Here is a 22,166-nt window from a genome sequence, read left to right as displayed (position 1 = left end):
GAGAGAGAGAGAGAGAGAGAGAGAGAGAGAGAGAGAGAGAGAGAGAGAGAGAGAGGAGAGAGAAAGAGAGAGAGAGGAGAGAGAGAGAGAGTAATTAGGTTCAGTTCAGCCGGAGGGAGAAGAGTTGAATTCTGAAAGGTTTTAGAGGAATGGTGATGCAGGCGAAAATGTTCTAATATTAATTAAATCAGATCTTTTGATAACCATAAACTTGATGACGAGTATTGGGGAGAGAGAAAGAGTCATTCATTTTTCTATGGTAAACAAATGGCGGACGGCCGTAAAATTATTATTAGCGAACTTTTATGGTTTTTCAACCGTTATAGCGATAAATTTAATGATAATGATAAATTTAAGAGTTCCGTTATAAGTTTTTATACCGCAGCTGAATTTCAAGATGCTCACAAAGTTCTACTTTATGAACTTGAGACTTTAAAGAAAGAAAAGGTCAAACTATCTTCCAAAGGTAACACAAGAGCAGAAAAAGCAAATGACATAATTGAAATGTTCAACCTGACGTCTTCGGAAAAAATCAGAGATAATTTGCCGTTGTTTGCTGTTATTGCAATTGAACGTCTGCCCAATGATAGTTGTCAATTTGACTCTATAAGCTTAGTTGATAAATTTTCTAAAATTGAAAAAATAATAGATGACAATAATAATATATGCAAAAAAATATGGTCTAGCTCTTTAAAAAATAACAATAATAATATGGTTACAAATAATAGCCATAGGTATGCAAGTAGTGTGAAATTTGGCACTTCAAAGTCTAACTCTACACAGCCCTCAAAACCACCCAGTTCAGCAATAACCACTGAATGGGGCTCTGATACTAACTTAATAAATGATGATAATTTCAACAAGAAACCTGCTAAAAACAATAATACAAATGATGATAATATAAAAATTAACTCACAGTCAGATGACAGTGATAATGATTTTAAAACTGTTGTTAATAAAAACAAAAAAAGAAAACTAACCAATATGTACACCACAGCAGTAAAAAGTAATATCAGAAAATGTTCAGGCAAATCAAAACTTGATTTGGGGTTTGCAGCTAATGATCCCCCAGTCAAAAAATCCATTCTTTATGTGGGCAATCTCACTTTCTGTAAGACTGAAGTTATTGCAAAACATTTGGAAAAGGCTGGCATTGATCTCATATCATTACATCCCATTAAGAAAAAAGAAAAAGATAGTGTTAGTAACAATGAAAATATTGATGGTAGTACTTCATTTCGCTTGTGCTTGCCGCTAGACCAAAGTTCCAAAATTTTTGACGATGATTTATGGCCCATGAACACCGTAGTGCGGGATTGGATATTTCAGGATAAACCCCAAACTGTTTAACCATGGCGTCATTTGAAACTTTTAACATTGTTGATTCAAATGTCAATGGTTGTAGATGCTATAGTTATGATAATTTTATAAATCAATTTTGTTTCAATAGTAATTTTAAAATTAACTCTTTTTCTTTTCTACATCTAAATTGTCGGAGTGTTACTAATAAACTGTCAGATTTACAAATTTTGATTAAATCATTTTCTAACATATTTCATTTCATTATTGTTTCTGAAACCTGGTTAAATGACGTTACATGTAAATTAGTTAATATTGATTCCTACAATTTTGCTTGTAAAAATAGAACAGGCGGAATTGGAGGAGGTGTAGGTATTTTTATTAGAAAAGACATTCCTTTTTTAACTAATTTAATATCGATATTTGATGATGATCTTTCAGATAGTTTATGTATTAATGTTACTTGCAACTATTTTAAGGGTAAAATTTTAGCCATATATCGACCTCCTGCTTCTTCCTTCGATGCTTTTTTAAGACATCTGGAATGTATTTTGGATAGGCTTAAACCTACAACGGATATTTACCTTGTTGGTGACATCACTGTTGACCTATCTAAATGCACTACTCAAAGTATGGCAATTAAAAATTTACTAGCAACTTACAATATTTCCTCGACGATTGAATTACCTACACGAGTAACAAATACATCAGCCACTCTAATTGACCACATCTTTAGTAATAGTTCTTTACCACATACAGCTGGTATTCTTTTATCTGATTTTTCGGACCATTATCCAATATTTTCATTCTTCAATAGCACAAATTTGTCCTCTCAGCCACCTGGTATCTTAGGTACTCGTCATTTCACTACTAAAACTTTTGACATTATCAATAAAATTTTATCCATGACCAAATGGGATGATGTACTTGGATCTGAAAACGTTGAGGTATCCTGTCTGTCTTTCTATAATCACTTTAACTCTATAATTGATAGATATGCTCCAATCAAGGTAATTAACAACAACAAGCACAAAGGATGGATTACCAGGGACATCATAATAGCCTCTAGAATAAAAAATAAACTATTTAAAAAATGTATTTTGAATCCCACACCTTCTAATCTAAAGATATATAAATACCACCGCAATCGTTTCACTAGTGTTATAAGAAAGGCTGAGCGTAACTATTATAGTAATATATTTTCTAACAATGACTCAAAATTTAAATGGAAATTCATTAATTCGTTGCTTAATAATGCCTCTTCTCATAATATTTCTCAATTAATGATTGATGATAACGTTGTTACTAACAATTTGACAATTTCTAATGAATTCAATAATTACTTTATTGAAAGCTTACTTTCTATCGATGATAATTACAATTCTTGTGATAATTCTTTCTTGTCTGGTAATAGCTCTAATTCTTTTTATATTTATAGTGTTAATGAATCTGAAATTTTAGATGTGGTTGGTAATATGAAAAATACAAAATCCTTATCTGATGATGAACTAAGCAACTATATAATTAAAAACTGCATTTACAATATTACTAAACCTCTTGCCTATATATTTAACTTATCATTTAAACAAGGTGTCTTCCCCACTGTATTTAAAACTGCTCGTGTTATTCCTATATATAAAAAAGGTGACAAACGTTGTGTAAACAACTACCGGCCCATATCTTTATTATCTCCATTGTCCAAGATATTAGAAAAAATTCATGTATATTCGAATGCACAAATTTATAACAACTTTTCATCTCCTATCGGAAAACCAATTTGGCTTCCGATCTGGCAGATCAACTGAATTAGCCAATCTTCAGTTTCAGTTTGCACATAACACCCTTTCTAATATGAATGATGGACTTCTTACAATTGGCGTGTTTATTGATCTCAGTAAAGCTTTTGATCTCATTGATCACACTCTTCTATTACGTAAACTTGAAGCGCTTGGCTTTCGTGGTAAATCTCACTCTTGGTTTATGTCTTATTTACTCAATAGATACCAGTATGTAAGAGTTAATGATGTCAATTCCCATAAAATCTTGGTGCCTAAAGGTGTCCCACAAGTGTCTATTCTTGGACCCTTGCTTTTTATATTGTTTATTAATGATTTGTTCTCTATTAAAACCATATTCAAAATTCTTCTTTATGCTGATGATGCTAGCTTTTTCTATTCAACTAAATCACCTCTGAAGGATTCGGACTTACTTAATTATAACCTAAAACTTATTACTAACTGGTTTTATACCAATAAACTAAAAATTAACTATCAAAAATGTAATTATATGATTATTGGTCCGAAGATCCTTACCAATACTTTTGGTCCCTTAAATCTTCATTTGAATAACCATTTAATGGAGTACAAAATTTTTGGGTCTAATTATCTCAGATAATTTATCTTGGACTGAACATATTAATACTATTTCTTCTAAATTAAGCAAAATTTTAGGTCTTCTTTATAAAATAAGATACAAACTTAATAAAACTACTTTAATATTGTTGTACAATGCATTTGTTTTTCCTCATCTATCATATTGTAATCTTATCTGGGGCAATAGCCCTGCTGTTCATGTCTCAAAACTATATAGAATTCAAAAAAAATTTATAAAACTATTATTATATTTAAAAATTACCACTCATGTTGATGAATATTTTTCTTCTTTAGGTCTTCTTACAATATACAGATTACATATTTTTATTGTTGCCTTTTTCATGTTCAAATTTGTCAATAATCTGCTACCATCTAATTTCTCAAATATTTTTTTACTCAAACCTTCACATATTTTTAAATCTACTCGTCACTTCATTCCATTTATAATACCATTCAGTAGACTAAAAATTTTAAATGATAGCATATTTATTCTTGCACCCAAAATTTGGTTTACAATTTTGCCTCTATCTGTTACAATTATTTCAAAACCTCGTCTTTTTAAACAACATTGTAAAACTTATTTATTGTCTGATAAACGGCGATTTTTGCAACTATAGTTGTTTTAACCTTATCTAAATCTTATTTGAATAATTTTTGTATATGAGTAATATCAATGATCTGAATAAAACTGTTTTTGTATGTATGTATGTATGTATGTATGTATGTATGTATGTATGTATGTATGTATGTATGTATGTATGTATGTATGTATGAATGTATGGATGTATGCATGTATGTATGTATGTATGTGCGTATGTAGGTATGTATATATGTATGTACTCTTACTTTTGAACTATATTTGGTTTCATATCATTTAATTTATTGAAATGCTATAGAATCCTAAATTCAAAACTTTAATTTTATGTACTCATTTTGAACTATATCTCTGTTTCATAAGATTAATAGAATAGAATCTGCAGTTCAATAACTTTTGATTTATTTCGATCTAGTTTAATCCTTGATTTTTGTCGAACTATTTTAATTTTTGATTTTTGTTGATCAATGTTGATTTTATTTGGATAGGGTGACTTTCTTACAAGCATTTGGTTGCTTTTTTAGTTTACCCCTCTTTTGAGAAAATAAACGAATTGAATTGAACGAATTGAAATTGAATTGAATTAATCATTCGCCAATTATTTTGTTATAATTTTTTTTACGTTGAAATTATACAATTTACTTTGAAATAGAATATTGTTTTGGCAGTTAGAATTTGTTCATATCCTCCAAGGACACTCCAACGTTGGTGATTAAGATGTAAAGCTGGTTGCCTGGATGTGTAAATAGATGATTTCTTTTAATTTATTCAACCAAGAACTTTTTGGTGTTAAACTTTACGAGAATGAATTGGAAAACTGTATACTATTATTCCAACGTTAATAAAATAAATAATGACGACAAGAATTTGGTTCGAAATATTGAGATATGTAATAAAAAACTATCCAACGCTAGAAATTATGTAGATTTCATAAATTACTGCATTAATTATAGTTTTTTACCAGTGTATATATATATATATATATATATGTGTGTGTGTGTGTGTGTTTGTGTGTTGTGCTTGTGTGGTGTGTGTTTGTTTATTTATTTCTGCTTGCACGTCGCACCAACAACCTCTGTGTTGAATTCAGTTTGAATTTTAATAGGCAAGAGAAAAGTTTTTATTTGAAAAGCAGATAAGTTTCTAAAAAAAGTAGTTGGTGCAGTTCAAAGTAACTCTAAGAAATAGAGCAATAAAGTTTATTAGGCCTTTAAAATGAAGTTTCAATAAAACAGAGTGAAGAGGTTTTGAGTTATAATAAATTGGCCTGTACCAGAATTTGGATCCTCTGAATTAGTCATTTTTTGAAGTTTTTCTCCATTTGACAATGAAAAATGTTTTTCAAAATTAAGAAAGAGAGATCAAACGCAGACAAAGAGCAAACCGTCTGACACTATTTTGTTTTGATGAAGTCAAAAAATGAAACAGTTGAAATATCATAAGCTGACACCTTTTTGGCAAGATAATGTACAGTACATATGCACTTGTATGTATATATATATATATATATATATATAGATTGATATATATATATATATTGTAATGTTTATTTTTCAAGTTTTCCAACTTTCTACCAACTTCTTATGTTATGAATCAAATTTCCAAGTTTTTCTTCTAAATAATTTCAATTGTTGACGTTTAGACATTATGCTTCATTATCTAGATAATTGATGATGATGATGATTGCATCATGGTGATGATGATGATAATGAAACCTGATGATGATGATGATTATGATGCTTGGAATATGTTCTCCAGTACAAAGAATTTATTTAAACAACTACCATTACTACTGCATACCTCTTGAAGGAACAAACAAAGGACGCTTTGTTACTGCAACTCTTCAAAATCTAAACTTTGTGATTCTTTCTCAATTTTTATTAACTTTTTACTCGAAAAGAAACAATTCTTACAATTTCAAACTGGCCTGCCTATCAAACTTTTCTGCCAAATTTTTTTTTTCGAAAGTTGATTTTTATAAATAAGAAATTTTAAGAATAATTTTGAGTTTATATTTGTTATTTATTGCTCTTTGTTTTTGGATGACAATCCTGAGGTCGTGACGATTGTTAGTGTCGTTGATGTTGTTGTGATATTGTTGTTGATGTTGTTGTTACTCCTGTTAATGTTGTTGTTGTTGTGATGTGTTGTTGTTGCATGATGGTTTATTAGTCGAAAGTAGATAGTTGTTTAAACTGCAAAATCAGATGTCATCCGTTAAAATGTAGCAAAATATTATTCTCTCAGCATCTCCACCCACGCTGCTTTTCTTATCATCATTCATTGTTAATCATTCATATAGTAATATTGTATATGAAATGATTGATTGATTGATTGATTGATTGATTGATTGATTGATTGATTGATTGATTGATTGATTGATTGATTGATTGATTGATTGATTGATTGATTGATTGATTGATTGATTGATTGATTGATTGATTGATTGATTGATTGATTGATTGATTGATTGATTGATTGAATAGATGGATGGAAGGATCGATGGATGGATGGAATGATCGATGGATGGATGATTGAGTGCCTTTATTGGGTTGTATTGTATGTTTTTGTCGTTGTTATATTTTTGTATGTATGTTGTTAGTATAAGTCGATATTTGTATTTTGTTTTTTGTATGTTTTGTTTGTTCCGTGTTTGTTGTATGTTGTTTTGGTTCCTACTTGAGCTATTTTAAACCTTTTTTGGAATGAAGTGTCTTCGACATTCTGCTCTAACACATATGGATGTATTTGTTCCTAAACGCCATTTTAAGGCACGTAAATTTACGTACGCAACGAACACCGCTACATAACCACATTTAAACACAGTAACACGCACACGCACATGCAAACACACGCACACACACACATACACAAGTACGCGCATTCTTGTTTGAAATTTTTCCAGCCAATCAGATACACTGTAATAATGCAACTTATAAAAGTTGTGTTGTTTTTGATAAGTGTTTAAGATCTAAGGATTTATTTTACGTAAACACATTGGTTGTTGTGGTTATTATTATTATTATTATTATTATTATTATTATTATTATTATTATTATTATTATTATTATGTACCATCTTCTTATTACAATTGTCAAGTTTATTTTTTGTTATGTTCAACATAAACGCATGTTCAGTTCATAAAGTGATAGCAAAATGCATGTTAAATTCGTGCCGAATTGTGTTTGTTTTGATGTAGGATAATTTTTATTTCCTAGCTGCAGATGGTCTTCAGCCCTCCAGCTATCCTATTATCTTTTTGCAGTAATATTTAAAATCTCATCGATTATGATGGTCGTGTGGCCATTCTGTGTGTCATCTAACTTCATGACAGGTACGTTTTAAGACTGGCATGTTGTGTGTGTTTGTTGTATTGCATACATCTGTGTTTGGTGTGCGCTGTGTGTGTATACATTTTGCACGAGCATTTGCTTGTATTTTGCCTGCATGTACACCTGTTGTACAGTTGCTTGTTTGTTATTTGCCGAAGTGAGGTTGCTCGATCAAGCAAAGTTTAGTTTTGTTTAGTTTGCATTATTTACATTCATTGACTTATGTCAGTCATTGGTAAATAAATGTTGTGATCTTTATAATAATGATTTGTTGCGTTTTTATTCATTTGTGTTTTAGTGTTCTAGAGAATGGTGTGTGGGAGATGAATAACGTTTAATATGAAACTAATAAAAAGATCGTTAGGATGGTACGTTTTTGGATATCCCAAATGAGTGGTAAACAAAAAGTTAAGTTCTTCATTTTTTTAGTGTGTGCGCGTGCGTGTGTTCGCGTGCATTTGTGTTCGCATGCTGGTAAACAATGTAATCATGTTTCATGCCATTACTTTGTGGATGTATGATATCCAATTGAACGCCTGATTCCAACAACAAACACCTGACCCTGCTATTTCTTTCTTCACGTACCTGTGTGTGTGTGTTTGTGTGTGTGTTTGTGTTTGTGTGTGTGTGTGAGGTCTGTTGAAGTGACCTAGTTTAAATAAGTGGACAATAAATGTTTGATGTTTGTAGGTCAGGTCGTGTGTGATGGTATTCGTTAATGATGTTGAGCTGATGATGCTATCCTTTGAAGTTTTTAACAGTCGTCAAATTATAATGGTGATGTGAAGATAATGAAGGCGGTGATAACAAGATGATGACGGCAACATTAATTTATCTTAAATTTTAATTGTATCTGTTGATTTTTTTTTTACAAAATTATCTTCTAGCAAATTTTTAAATAATCGTTCACATTTAATTAGAGAGAATGAGCTTATGTAGATGATGCATAGGCACAGATGACAGGCAAGATGTATTGAAAGGCAAGCACGGTTTTTGTTCCAGCTATTTTTGTTTATGTTGCCATGTTCTAAATGTTTTTGTTTATGTTGTTGGGGTTTGGTTTATTCTTGCTTCTGGGTGGGTGCATGCTTTATTGGGCCTCTGTGTTTTGCACAATCTCACACTCAACCTCGAGCTTCTCTGCCTTTTGTAAACATATTGTTTTGTGTGGGGCTATTTTTAGAAAGTTTTGTTGCTGTTTGTTGCTGATTTATTTCCGAGTAGTAAAATACCAATAAACAGAAGTAAACAGTGGTCATGACTCATTCACGCACATAAATGTGAAGGCGCGCACACAAATGCATACACACACACATACAAAACAAGCAAGAAGTTGCACACACACATGCAAACATTACATTACACATGTACAAACACGCTTATAAAGAATATAAAAATTATAAATACGTAGATGTAATTTAAATACCTATACACACACACATACATAATGCACAGTACACGCACAATGCTAGCAACTTTTATATTGAAAGAAGAATTGTTATTGTGCAATATGACGTTTAAAATTTATCTGTTCAAAATTTATCTATTCAAAAATAAATTGGTGGTGGTTTTTCTGTTGCTATTGTTGATAATCTGTGTGGTAGTATCACACGTGTTGTTGAAGTTGTTTTTAAGGTTGTCGTTGTTGCTGTTATAAGAGGGTTTTGTTGTTTTGTCCATTTTTTGTTGTTTTGTCCATTGACTTTTTTTTATTTATTTTGCATATGTACACATATTTTTGTTCATTTGACGAGGATGATTTTGCTGAGAGGTTATACAAACAATTTGTAATTTGTTTTCAATGACCAATTTTTATGTTGTTAACTTTGTTGTTGATGTTGTTGCTATAATGGTTGATGTTAGTGTTGTAATTTTTTAGCTAGCGTCACTAGTGTTGTTGCTATTGATGATTTTGTTTTATCTATTTTATTGATTATTTATTGCCTGTTTAAGACTTTTAAATTATGATAATAATTATACTTCTACTACTACTAATGCCACTACTAATACTACTTAAATTCAATTCTTTAGCCAAAAAACTTCATAGATAGACAGGCAAAAAACAGACAGACGGACCGGATATTTGTTGAAAAATGTTACATTAAAATATGTTTTTCATTGGCCACATTTTTTTGCTTCTTATAATTAATTTCCAGTTAAGCTTAAAAATTTTGTTTATTTCAAATATTTTAAAATCATCAGTGGCCTCAAAACCAAAAGTTGTTTTTGTCATATCACTATTAAGATTTCATCATTTAACATTAGTGTAATTGTTGCTGTAATTATTTTTATTATTATTATTATTGTTGTTATTATTATTAAAGGATTTGTAAAAATATTCTCTTTTAGTTTCTTCACCAACTTGTCCCCTACTTTCTCTCATTCCATAATAACGTAAATTAATTCATAAACAATTTCCTCTTTTCATTTTCTGTTGATAATGTCGATTTTTTTCCAATTAAAAGAAGTATCAATCATTGTACTGGACAATCACGGTGTAGGTCAGTTTACAAATAAGGTACCATCCAATAACTTTCGGAGGATAGGAGCTTTTCCCGGTTGAGCGGTCATCTGAATTCTCTTTTTCTCTCGACTCCTGTAATCAGTTCGAGGTTCTTTATTGTCTGTCACACCACCAGCGATTTCCAGGCAGGGCTATAGCGACTGTTGGTATTACAAGGTATCTAACATTCCACATCCGTGTGATTTCAATTTCCACTCCTTCATATTTGAATCTCTCTTCTGCTTCCTTAGAAACAACATCTGAGTTAACCGGTGTCCATATTCCACTGGGAAGAAATAGATTTTCTATCTCATACAAATAACATAGCGCAATTTGATCATTCCGGTGGTTATAACATTACTCTTATTGATGTTGTATTATTGGTTATAAAGTTATATTATTATTATTGTTGTTGTTATTACTATTTTTATTATTATTATTATCATTATTATTATTAATTTTAAATTATTCATAGGTTCCTATGCTGTGTTACTATCTGGCTGTTGTTTTTATCTCAAATGCTGTTATATAGTTCTATGCGACAATAATACTGTCCTGTTATTGTTTGGGCTGCATTGTATTGTTATTTATGTTAATGTTCATTTATGATACAGTTTAATATTATTGTTTATTATTGTTTACTCTAACAGTCTTTTTGTTTATGATGATCATGTATTGTGTTTGTATTATGTGTGTGTGTGGGTGTGTGTGTGTTTGTGTGTGTGTGTGTGTGTGTTATAATTTGACGTGTTGTTATGTTGGCATTGTTTTTATATTTGTGTCATACACGTAGATGAAACTTTGGTTATGTTAATGCTACAATTTATTTTAATTTACGTTTTTAATTAGTTTTGTTACTCATAAATTTGTTTTTCTTAATGCTAATTAATGCTATGTTAATGTTATGTTAATTTTGTCTTATATGTTTTGTTTATATTAGTGTTACAATTTGTTTATTCTGATGTCATTTCAATTGCTGCTGGACTTTGAGACCAAAAATCTTAATTAATCTGGTGATGATGGCGACATTATTGATGAAGATGTTCTCTGCTGTTGGTTATGATGACGAAGTATTTGATAACCTTCGTGATGACGTAATGATGTACTTCCTTCCAGAAAGATAACCCGGTGGTGATAGCAATTATGATGGTGATGACGACGATGACGATAATGTGATTATCGGTTTTTGTAACAGTTGTAGCATCTAAAATTTAGATGCTGTATACATATAGCTACTAAATGTAAACAGGCTAATTGGATTGTCATTGGAAATGTAATGATATAAAGTATTTATTTAGACTTTTTTATGGCCTTGTGATATGGCGGTGACCAGATTCGATTGCATGGAGATTCCCGCTTATCACATGCAATGTATGTGGTGCGTTGTTTCACGTATATGCACCGTGTGTTTGTTGTTTGTTGATGCTTCTGAAAAATATTGAGTGAGTGAGTGAATGAGTGAGTGAGTGAGTGAGTGAGTGAGTGAGTGAATGAGTGAGTGAGTGAGCGAGTGAGTGAGTGAGTAAGTAAGTGAGTGAGTAAGTGAGTGAGTGAATGTATTAAATAAGCTACAAGCGTGGTTAATAAGTTCAAAATAAGTGAAAGGCAATTCAATGATCGCGTAATCAGTATTAAATTTAATTAAGTTGGTTAATCAGTTTTACGTGTATGTATAAACAATTAATGCATTAATAAGTAGTTATTCAATTAGTTGTTGTGTTGTTGATATTGGTACGTTGTGACGGGTGTCTTTTGTATCAAAGTTGTTGTTCTTTGTTGTTTGTGTTGTTGTTGTGAAGGGTGTCTTTTGTATCAAAGTTGTTGTTTTTTGTTGTTTGTGTTGTTGTTGTGAAGGGTGTCTTTTGTATCAAAGTTGTTGTTTTTTGTTGTTTGTGTTGTTGTTGTTGTGAAGGGTATCTTTTATGTCAAAGTTGATGTTTTTGTTGTTTATTGCTCTGGTGTACTTTCCATTACATTGTAACATGCATGGATTTTCAAGAGGTCGCATCAGATAATTGGAAATTTCAAAGACAGTATCGTGTGAAAAATAAGTCCTTCTCATGTTCGTTCTATTGCTAACGTAAGTAGACCTGGACAGGCACTCATTATTCAGCTGACCGCAGTAGAGGGCCTAATAACCTGATATCATAAATTCGGTTTTACTTGCAGGGCACGTTTCGTTTGAAGGAATATCAATAATTTTATCGACAGACACTCAGCGCCCTTGAGTTTTATTGATGTTAGTTGTTGTTGTTATTCAGTTGTTTGAATTATTTTTCTTGCGAGTTTTTGTACGTTCGTGGTTTAGACTTGTTTTGATTTAGTCGGTCCCTTTTTTCCATTTTCTGTCGGTTTTTGAAAAATTTTTCTCGTAAAACCATAAATAATCGTTTAGAATAACATTTCGACTTTTGTTCCTATACTGCAAATTTTCCTGAATAAATTATTTTTAGTTTATTTATAAAAAAAATGATTTTTACTATATTTCTTTGAGATTATTGTGCTATGTTACATAAAATTCGTTTCATTTGATGTTACGTTTGCATACGATGTTACCTTTATATACGATGTTATGATTACACGTGATGTTAATATTATATTATGACGTCATGATCGTTTACAATCGCAGGCAGTGAGTCGCCACCAGTGTACGTACCTGGTCAACAACCTGACCACGGAGTTTGGGGCCGTGTCCGAGAACGAGAAGTGGTTGATGGGGCTGCAGAACGTTCCTCAGAAGTTGAGAGACCTCGACGAGATCAACAAACTGCTCGCCCACCGACCCTGGCTAGTCAATCAACAACACATCAAGGTTGCTTCTTGTCGCCGTTGCTTGTTGCGCAACCGTGTCGAGTGTTATGCTTTGTGGTGTCATGCAGCATCTTGTTGTAGCGTATATTGAAATAAACTTCGACTTCCTTTTATGTCATTAGAAAGGTATCTCGATGAATGTGTAGAGACATTTATTGGAGTTCGATTTCATTTAGTTTTTGTTTATTAAAGCTATTAGCTTGAATGAACCCAAGGATGAAAACGTGAAACATTTAATTAACCGTTGATGTTGATTCTGAATCAAATGAAATACGTCATTATGTTTATCTGGTTCTGATAAATCAAGAAAGTTTTTAAGGAATTTTGGGTTAATGTATTTTTTTTAATTTTTGCAAGACCTTGTAGAATCAAATGCATGCTTTTTTTCGTACCGCTTCTGAAATGGAAAGCAGGTTGTTTCCTGATTTTTATTTCACTCCAATTACAGGATGGCAAATATTTTGTTTGTAACATCTTCTTTGGTTTGAAGATGTTCTCGATTACATAAATATCACAAATATTTCCAATTACATCACATACATGTATACAACACACAAGTGCATTGTCTTCTAACAAATTTTTCTTCCCAACACAGAAACTGAACAAAAACAATTGTGGCCAGCAATGGTCCATCTCAGAACTTACTCACGCTGTGGTGCTTCTCGTTTATTATCATTCTCTCGTCAGTCTCGTCAAGTCCTGTGGCATAGGGCTCGGGTTCAACTCCACCAACGCCTGCAACGATGTCGGCAGTCACAAAGGCAGCAGCAGTGCAAGCTCAAGCAGTCGCCACAACAGCACTAGTGGTAGGAAGAAGCATGGAAGTGGAAGTGGTAGCAATGGAAGTTCCATGATGAGGAGACTTTCGGTGAGTGATTGTTGTTGTTGCCTTTTTTGGTTGTTGTTGTTGGTTGTAGGTTGTTATTATTTTGGTTATTGTCGATATGAACACACACACCCACACACAAACACACACACAACACATCTGATAAGCAGCAGGATGGTGAAGTTGAGCGTCTGTTGGAACGCATGAAGCTCATCCAGATGGACACAGCTGACGTCACGCCGCAGGAACGACTCAAGAGGTTCAACACTGTTGAGAGGCAGATTGTCGATCGTTAGTAATGCTTATATCATTTCATTTGCACGTGTGTGTGTGTGTGTGTGTGCGTCTCTTTGTGCACGTGTGTGCGCTCGTGTGTGTGTGAGGTGATTGTACGCTGATATGTGTTATTTGGTGTTTGCGTTCGTCAAATTGCTTATGAATGTGCCTTTGTAGTTGAATTGTATGTTTGCTGGCAAGCGCGAGTGTTTGATGTTAACTCTAAAAATAAATAATAGCATTTTTTTAATAGAACCGTTGCATGAGCGTGTTTGCGAGGTACTTGATATTTGTGCTTGTAAAATGTGTGCACTGTAGTCAGATAATCTTGATTGGCTTTTAAAGTATGGCGCGATTCTCAATAACTGATCTTATTTAAATGATAAAAAAAAATTCTCAAGGTTGAGTAGCTTCGTATCCGTATTGTGAGATTACTGGTGATTAATGAAAAGTTTGATTATGGTTCGGCTGCTACTCATTATTTTACGAGAATGTTCTTAATTGTTATTGGTTTCCAACTTGTGATGTGGTTTCTTATTTAACCATTCCTCGCCGGCGGCTGAAATCATAATTTCTTTATCCAATCACTCGATCAGTTTTCAATCTTCACCTATTTGAAACATTTCAATTCCACGTTATTTAGTGCGTTAATCAATCCAGGATAGAATCATTCATGTTTGTTCTCAGTGCTTCATCTCAAAACGTTTAAAGATTTAGTGTCTTTATTAACTACAATCCTGAAACTCGAAACAATATTTTCGCAATTTCTCTCATGATTATTTTTCAGAAGTGTCAACAACAACACCACAAACTTTTATCTTTTTTATATTTTTTGGTTATCCAATTACCTCCTTGTACCATAGAGGATTGAACTGCAGTAATCTATTCTTCCACAAATGAAACTGTGCATCAATGAAATTAAGCATTCATTTGTCAGGTACTTTTTTATACGTCTGATTTGGCGCAATTGGTAAAAACATGATCGGCAGACATTTTTTACATGTTTATTCATCTTCAATTCAGGATCTATCCAAACACCAAGATTTTTGACTGGCTCTACATATGCCTGAATACCAGTTAATTTCTGACGAGTACCCAACCAGATGTATTGTGTCTTGTCAATATTCAGCTTCAATCCATTTGCCAGCATCCATTCTGAGACAGTTCTGACACCTATTTGAGTTCTGTCTGCTAGTTCCTGTCTTTCTTTGATATTACAGTAACTATACAGCTGTATATCATCTGCGTAAAAGTGACATTTCAAACCCGATGACTCAACAACTTCCACAATATCTGCCGTATAGAGAACATAGAGCAGGGGTCCCAGAATTGATCCCTGTGGAACTCCTTTCAACAGTGGGGAGGAAGCAGGATCAGAGCCATCAACACATACCGTTTGCGATCTGTCAGACAAATAGGATTCAAACCAGGCAAGGACCATTCCACCCAAGCCATATGACTTTGCAAGTCGATCAAGAAGGAGCTTGTGGTTGACCGTATCAAAAGCAGCTCCGACATCGAGCAGAGCCAAGAGAGAGATACTACCAAAATCAATAGCCTCATAAACATCATTGAAGACCTTTAGAATCGCTGTCTCAGTTGAGCGTCCAGAGCAAAAACCTGATTGAAGTTCAGGGAAAAGTCGGTTTAATTTCAGGTATGCGATCAATTGTTTGGTCACAAATTTTTCAATGAGCTTGGAAACAAACGTGAGGTTTGAAATCGGCCGATAGCTCCTAACATCACTCACATCGGAACCAGCTTTTTTTTAGCTTAGGAAGTATGATAGCCCTTTTTTGACTCTCCGGCAGACATGACGATTGTAGTGATGCATTACATAATGCACATAGATATGGCATCAGAATACCAGAAAATTCTTTGATCAAGAAAGATGGTGCAGGGTCAGTACCACAACTTTTTGTTGGCATCAATGACATTATTTTTGCCACCTCATCTGGTGCGACAATCTCAAACTGGTCAAAATGACTGCTAACTTCTCTGATGACAGGAGATTGTAGTCTACAAAGATCATCGATATGTGCTGGCTCTGTCTTTTTAACAATATGTTTCAAATACTCCTCTGCAGAAATCTTGCTAGGCTTGAAAGTTTCATTCCTCACGAGCAATGCTGATATAACTTTCCACAGCCCCTTAGGGTTCTTGACATTCGATGAAACAACTGACTGCCAATACATCCTTTCTTTTTGCATGAACAGATCATGTTTTTGTTTCAGTACTGTCATCCAAGCTCTACAAGTCTCATCATCTCGTTTTAATCTAAAGATGTTCTCTAGTTTGCGAACCTCTCGTTTTTTGTTCAGGCATTCATTGTCAAACCAGAGAGGTTTTAGAGCACGTACTGTGATTTTCCTGAATGGGGCAAATCTATCAATCAATGAACGAAATGTTGCTTCATATGTCTGGAACAGCCGATCAACATCAAACCCGGAAAATGAATCCTCACAGCATAAATCACTGTCCAACAACTCCTTCTGGAACATTTGTTTATCAAACTTTTTGAAACTGCGAATCAACTTTGTAAGAACAGGAGTACTTCTATCTACCGCTATAACAAATTCAGCCAGTACCAGCCCATGATCCGACAATGTTGGTGGGAGTGGGAGAACGTCAACTGTTTTTATGATTTCATTCTCTTTCGTAATGATAACATCAAGGGTGCCTCCCAAAACATGTGTTGAAGACATGACATGTTGTTTGTACCCAAAAGCGTCCATCAAAGTCAGTAAACGCATGGCATGCGAATTTGTTTCATCCTCGAAATGAATATTTAGATCACCAGTTATAATGATATGACCATGTTGCATTTCAAGACCTTCAAATATCAACTGAATTTCAGTATAAAAACAGTTTGTGGCCTGTTGAGAGCCCGGACGATAAATATTTAAAAGTAAAACTCGTTTAAATTTTGTTGGAAAGCAGGATATACATATATATTCAAAAGTCTTCAGATCATGAACCAGTTCAATCATTGTTGGTTTCATGCTTTCTCTGACAACAACGGCCACACCACCACCAACAGGAGCAATTCCTTTTATCACTTTATCATCATTCACCATACGTGCAACATCCAGACAACAATAACCCTCAGGAACCATTCTGTGCAAGACAACATCCTCTGAACTTGAATGTCTACTCTCACATACTGCCATGATATCAACTTCGTGATCCGTAATTATGTCCTTCACGAATGTATATTTTTTACCGAGACCATTGATATTTATTTCAGCAATTTTGAGACATTTATTTGAATATTGACCTGATTCACATTCAGATTTAGCTTCATTGAGTAAACAGCGAGTTATTTTATTAAACCACCCTCGTTCTTTTCTTGGTTTCCACAGCCTGTGTGTCAAAAGAGTTTTTCTGACCTTTCGAGGAACAACAAATTTCCGACAATTAAGTGAAAGTAGTTCAAGTCTATTAAATTTTAATTTAGCTATTGACATAATTATTAAAGTTTTATTCCTTAATGTTTTGTTTAAAAATGGATTTAATAAGAATTATCTAAGAAGAAGTTAAAAAACGTTTAAAATTTATCGTTTTAGACTAAAAACTATTTAAATGTTAAAACCAAAATAAAATATTAATTAAATTATTAAAAGCTTTCGCTAAAGTTAGTTGAAAATTTTAAAACTTCAGCTATGATCTTCACTCTTGTTGCATCGAATGCATCTGTTTTTTGATTAGTTGGTAGTGATGTTGTTGTTGATAGTTTTTGTTCTGAGGACATGTTTTTTTTTAATTTTTTCTTTTCTGTGCTGTTTTTTTGTTTGAATCCTTTTCTCATTCGTCATCATCATCTTCATCCTCATCATTATCACCATTGGCACTTAATTATTAACATCAGCTGCACATGTAAACTTCATCATTTGTTTCGTCGTCGGCATTTTCAACGATAACCCACGTTTATTTAATTTTGACAATGCATCTGTGTGTGCGTGCGTGCGTGCGTGTGTGCGTGTCTGCGCGCGCGTTTGTGTGTGTGCCTGCGTGTGTGTGTGCCTGCGTGTGTGTGTGTGTGTGTGTAACAAAATGACACCAGTCCTGATAGCAGTTTGGGGGAAATGATGTGGGTGAAAGTAGCGACGGTGAAGTTATAATTAACCTCTTTGAAGTTTGATCATATATAATTCAGTTGTCTATTTATAACTTATTCTGCGTTCCCTCATCTAATTAATTTCGTTAACTTGAACTTCGAACAGTTTTCCAACTCTATCTCTCTCTCTCTCTCTCTCTTTCTGTTGCATCAGTAACGACATTCGATCCGTAATAGATTCACAATTTCTTTTTAAGTTAATATTCAGAGAAGTTTGTGTTGCGTTGACAAATATTTGTAGAGGTATCTGGATGTTATCTGCATGCAGTTAAAATTTGACAGATGGAAAAGTGTTATTGAAAAGAAAGGGTTACAAGTTAATATTGGTATGACGAAGGTAATGGTGAGTGGGGAAGGTGGGGAGCGAGTGATAAGTAAAATAGACCCCTATGGGGTATGTGACAGGAGAGTGAAGGCTAACTCGGTATTGTGTATAGGATGTCAGAAATGGGTGCATAAGAGATGTAGTGGTGTGAGGGGGGCACTGAAAAAGGTGGAAGGCACGTTCAAATGTAAGAAATGTGTTCATGGTGTGATTAATAGGACGGACGCAAGGACGGGGTTGAGTGGTAGTATTGAAAGAGTGGAAAGCTTTGTTTACTTAGGGGATAAGCTGAACGCGGGTGGAGGATGTTTGAGCGCAGTTACGGCTAGAGTTCGTGTGGGATGGATGAAATTTAGGGAACTGGGTGGGGTATTGTGTGGAAAAAAATGGTCAGTGAAGATGAAAGGGAGGGTATATAAAGCATGTGTGAGAGCAGCGATAGTATATGGTGGTGAAACTTGGGTGTTGAGGAGAGAGGATGAAAGTGTACTGCAGAGGGCTGAAAGAGCTATGGTGAGGATGATGTGTGGGGTTAAAGTGAAGGATAGGAGGAGTAGTACAGAGCTGATGTCAATGATGGGACTGAATGAGGACATTGTGACATTGATAAGGAGATCGAGATTGCGGTGGTATGGACATGTGTTGAGAAGGGATGAAAGGGTCGGGATTAGGCGAGCGTTGGAGTTCGAGGTTGAAGGATTGGTAGGAAGGGGTCGTCCGCGATTAGGATGGAGAGAGCAGGTGGAGAAGGACAGGATGAAAGCGGGGTTGCGTGATACTGAGGCGAGTGACAGATGTGGATGGCGTCAAGGGGTATTTCGGTTTCATCATAGGTAGCCAAATGTCGTCTAAACGTGTGTTGTTGTTGTGTATCTGGATGTTATCTGTTTGCGTGTTCCATGCAAATATTCGTGCTTGCTGGGGCTCGTAAAGATGCTTTATTGGCACTTTTTCATGTGAGCCCAGGCGTGTGCATGTGCAGCAATCAATACATGTGTGCTTGTTTGTATGTATGTATGTCTGTTTGTCTGTAAGTGTGTGTTTGTATGTCATTCTTCTGAGTCTGTGCTTGTCTTTATGTGTGTATGTTTTATAGTAAAATGATTATCGTTTTCATCGTGACATTGCAATGAACACTTTACAAATTACACTTCACACCATCCTCAACACTACCGAAATCATCAACCAACGACTAACATCACCACCAACTTCAACACCACCACCACCAGTGTTGGGGGCAAACGCCATTCGAACGATGCAAGAGAATCGTTGCCTAGTTTACACGCTGGACCCCTCTTTTGCCTACGAAGACTTCGCTACTCAGATGACCTTGAACCCTGACCTCTACCACTTTCCAGTGCCGGATTATTCTTGGCACGAGCATGGTTGCCCTTTGACGTGCGTGTATTACGGCGAGGCGGCGGGTCATGCTCTCGATAGAAAGTTCAATGTCGCCAAGGAAATGACGTACAACACGTTAGTATGATGCGGTCTTTTGTGGTCTTGTGGTTTCTGGCTGGTTGGTTGGTTGTCTGGCTGGTTGTCTGGTTGGTTGGTTGGTTGACTGGCTATATATTCTCATCTAAATTTGTTCTTTGCTGGAAAATTGGTTTTAAATTGATTGATACGCTAAGTGATTAATCTTCTAACCGACAAACCGATTGTCAGATTAGGCAGCTGAGCAAATAGCTAAACTCACTCAAAATAATAAAATGGATTAAAATGGATTAAAAACAATAACTAAACTCACTAACTCAAAATAACCGAACTCACTAACTGTAACCTCGGCACCTTTTGCAGCGTAGGCAGGCACCACGACATCGACACGACGACGTTCAGGCGGGCGGTGTGGCACTACACGCAGTGCATGTTCGGTCTGATGCACGACAACTACAACTACGAGGAGATCAACAGCCTGCTGGACACCAACCTCAGGACCTACATCAAGGCCGTCACCTGCTTCCCTGAGACGGTCGACAGGAGCATGTACGACGGGTGCATGAAGGAGTTCATGCCCTCCGAAAAGGTTGCTTGCTTGCTCGCCTGCATGTATGGATGGATGGGTTGTATAGGTTGCTCGCCTGCATGCATGCATGTATGGATTGCATAGATGCATGTATGGATTGTATAGATGAATGTATGGATTGTATAGATGGTGGATGGATTGTATAGATGATGCACATTTCTAATTAAGATAGTCAGCGCGTACTTTGCGATGCGATCTGGCCTCCGTGATTTTGGCCGCAAATTTCTCAATAAAAAATTATTGAAGGAGTAACAAATAAAAGGATGGATGATGTATGAATGGAGATTAGATTGTACTAGTCAGGCACAATAGTCACATAGTCAGCAAGCAGTTACACATCTGCACACATCAGCACACATTCACATATATTCTTTCTGTCTCTCTCTCTCTCTCTCTCTCTCTCTCTCTCTCTCTCTCTCTCTTTCTCTCTCTCTCTCTCTCTTTCTCTCTCTCTCTCTCTTACACACACACATCCACACTCACACACAGGTCCATGTGAACATAATGATCCACGAGGCAAGGCTCCAGTCAGAGCTTCTCTACGGATTGCGAGCCATCTCCAGATACATGTCGTCACGTGATTAAATGACGTAGGCGTCGGGACGGTGATGATGATGATGAGGATGGTGATGATGGTGGTTATGATTTATCATTTTGTGTCAATAACAAGTGCAACTTCATGCATGTCATATCGTGTTCTCCTGTCAATATATATATATATTTTTTCTATTTGATGATGACGATGATGATGCTTACTTGAGAATAATTATAAAGATGATGATAATTATAAAGATGATGATAATGATGAAGATGATCATGGCATACTATCTTCCATTCATCATCTTCATCACCACCTCCATCATTACAACCAGCCATCATCGTCATTAGAGGCTCGTAGAGTTTATACATACATATATAATATGTTTGTATGTATGTGTGTGTGTGTGTGTGTGTGTGTGTGTGTGTGTGTGTGTATGTATGTATGTATGTATGTATGTATGTATGTATGTATGTATGTATGTATGTATAAAAATTCAGCTTGATATTAGTTTTTGTACTGTACTTATTTTTGTACTGTGTAATATTTCGTACTGCATTTATTTGTTGTACTTACTGGCGCATAGTTCTTGCTTTCTACTCGCGCACGGCGCTCCACTGTCTAGTGTATACCATCCTAATGTACTGTATTACATTGCATTATTACGTTACAACTTTGCCAAACAAACTGTGTTGGACTATTAGAAACTTTATATAATTGATAATTAATGATGACGATGTTGATGATGATGACGACGAGGTTGATGATGATGATGACGATGTTGCTGATGATGACGACGATGATGATGGTGGTGGAGTTCGTTTCGCCCGATTTTCCGTAATTTTGTATTAAGATTGATAAGTATTAAAGTTACGAACCAACGCTATTTTATGGCGATTGCTATATTAATTAATTACACTGATGATGTTGTTGTCATTAATTTTGTTTAATTTATTTTAATATTGTTACGAAATTTTACTATTATTATTATTTATAATTATTATTGTTGTTATTATTTTCATCATTATTCTGTTAATGCCGTTAGCTGACGTTATATATAGTTTTGGTATTACATCATTATTATTGTTATTATTATTATTGTTATTATTATTATTATTATTATTATTATTATTATTATTATTATTA

The 22,166-nt window shown here is 34.4% G+C and overlaps 1 protein-coding gene across 1 annotated transcript in view; it reads left to right on the top strand.

Moving 5' to 3' along the window:
* The window catches only part of HELRODRAFT_185938 (hypothetical protein), a 34,944-nt gene extending 13,549 nt beyond the window's left edge, over positions 1-21,395 (top strand). The window contains 8 exon segments of the mRNA XM_009026533.1: positions 12,731-12,913; positions 13,508-13,780; positions 13,909-14,029; positions 19,686-19,932; positions 20,257-20,482; positions 20,972-21,201; positions 21,217-21,264; positions 21,285-21,395. Of these exon segments, the coding sequence (XP_009024781.1) occupies positions 12,731-12,913; positions 13,508-13,780; positions 13,909-14,029; positions 19,686-19,932; positions 20,257-20,482; positions 20,972-21,067 (1,146 nt within the window). The 3' untranslated portion in view covers positions 21,068-21,201; positions 21,217-21,264; positions 21,285-21,395.
* Positions 21,396-22,166: the final 771 nt, after the last annotated feature.

This window comes from Helobdella robusta (assembly GCF_000326865.2).
Source record: "Helobdella robusta unplaced genomic scaffold HELROscaffold_48, whole genome shotgun sequence".
Classification (NCBI taxonomy): Eukaryota; Metazoa; Annelida; class Clitellata; order Rhynchobdellida; family Glossiphoniidae; genus Helobdella; species Helobdella robusta.
Note: the sequence above shows the minus strand (reverse complement) of the source record. Positions and strands in the feature narration are given on the sequence as shown.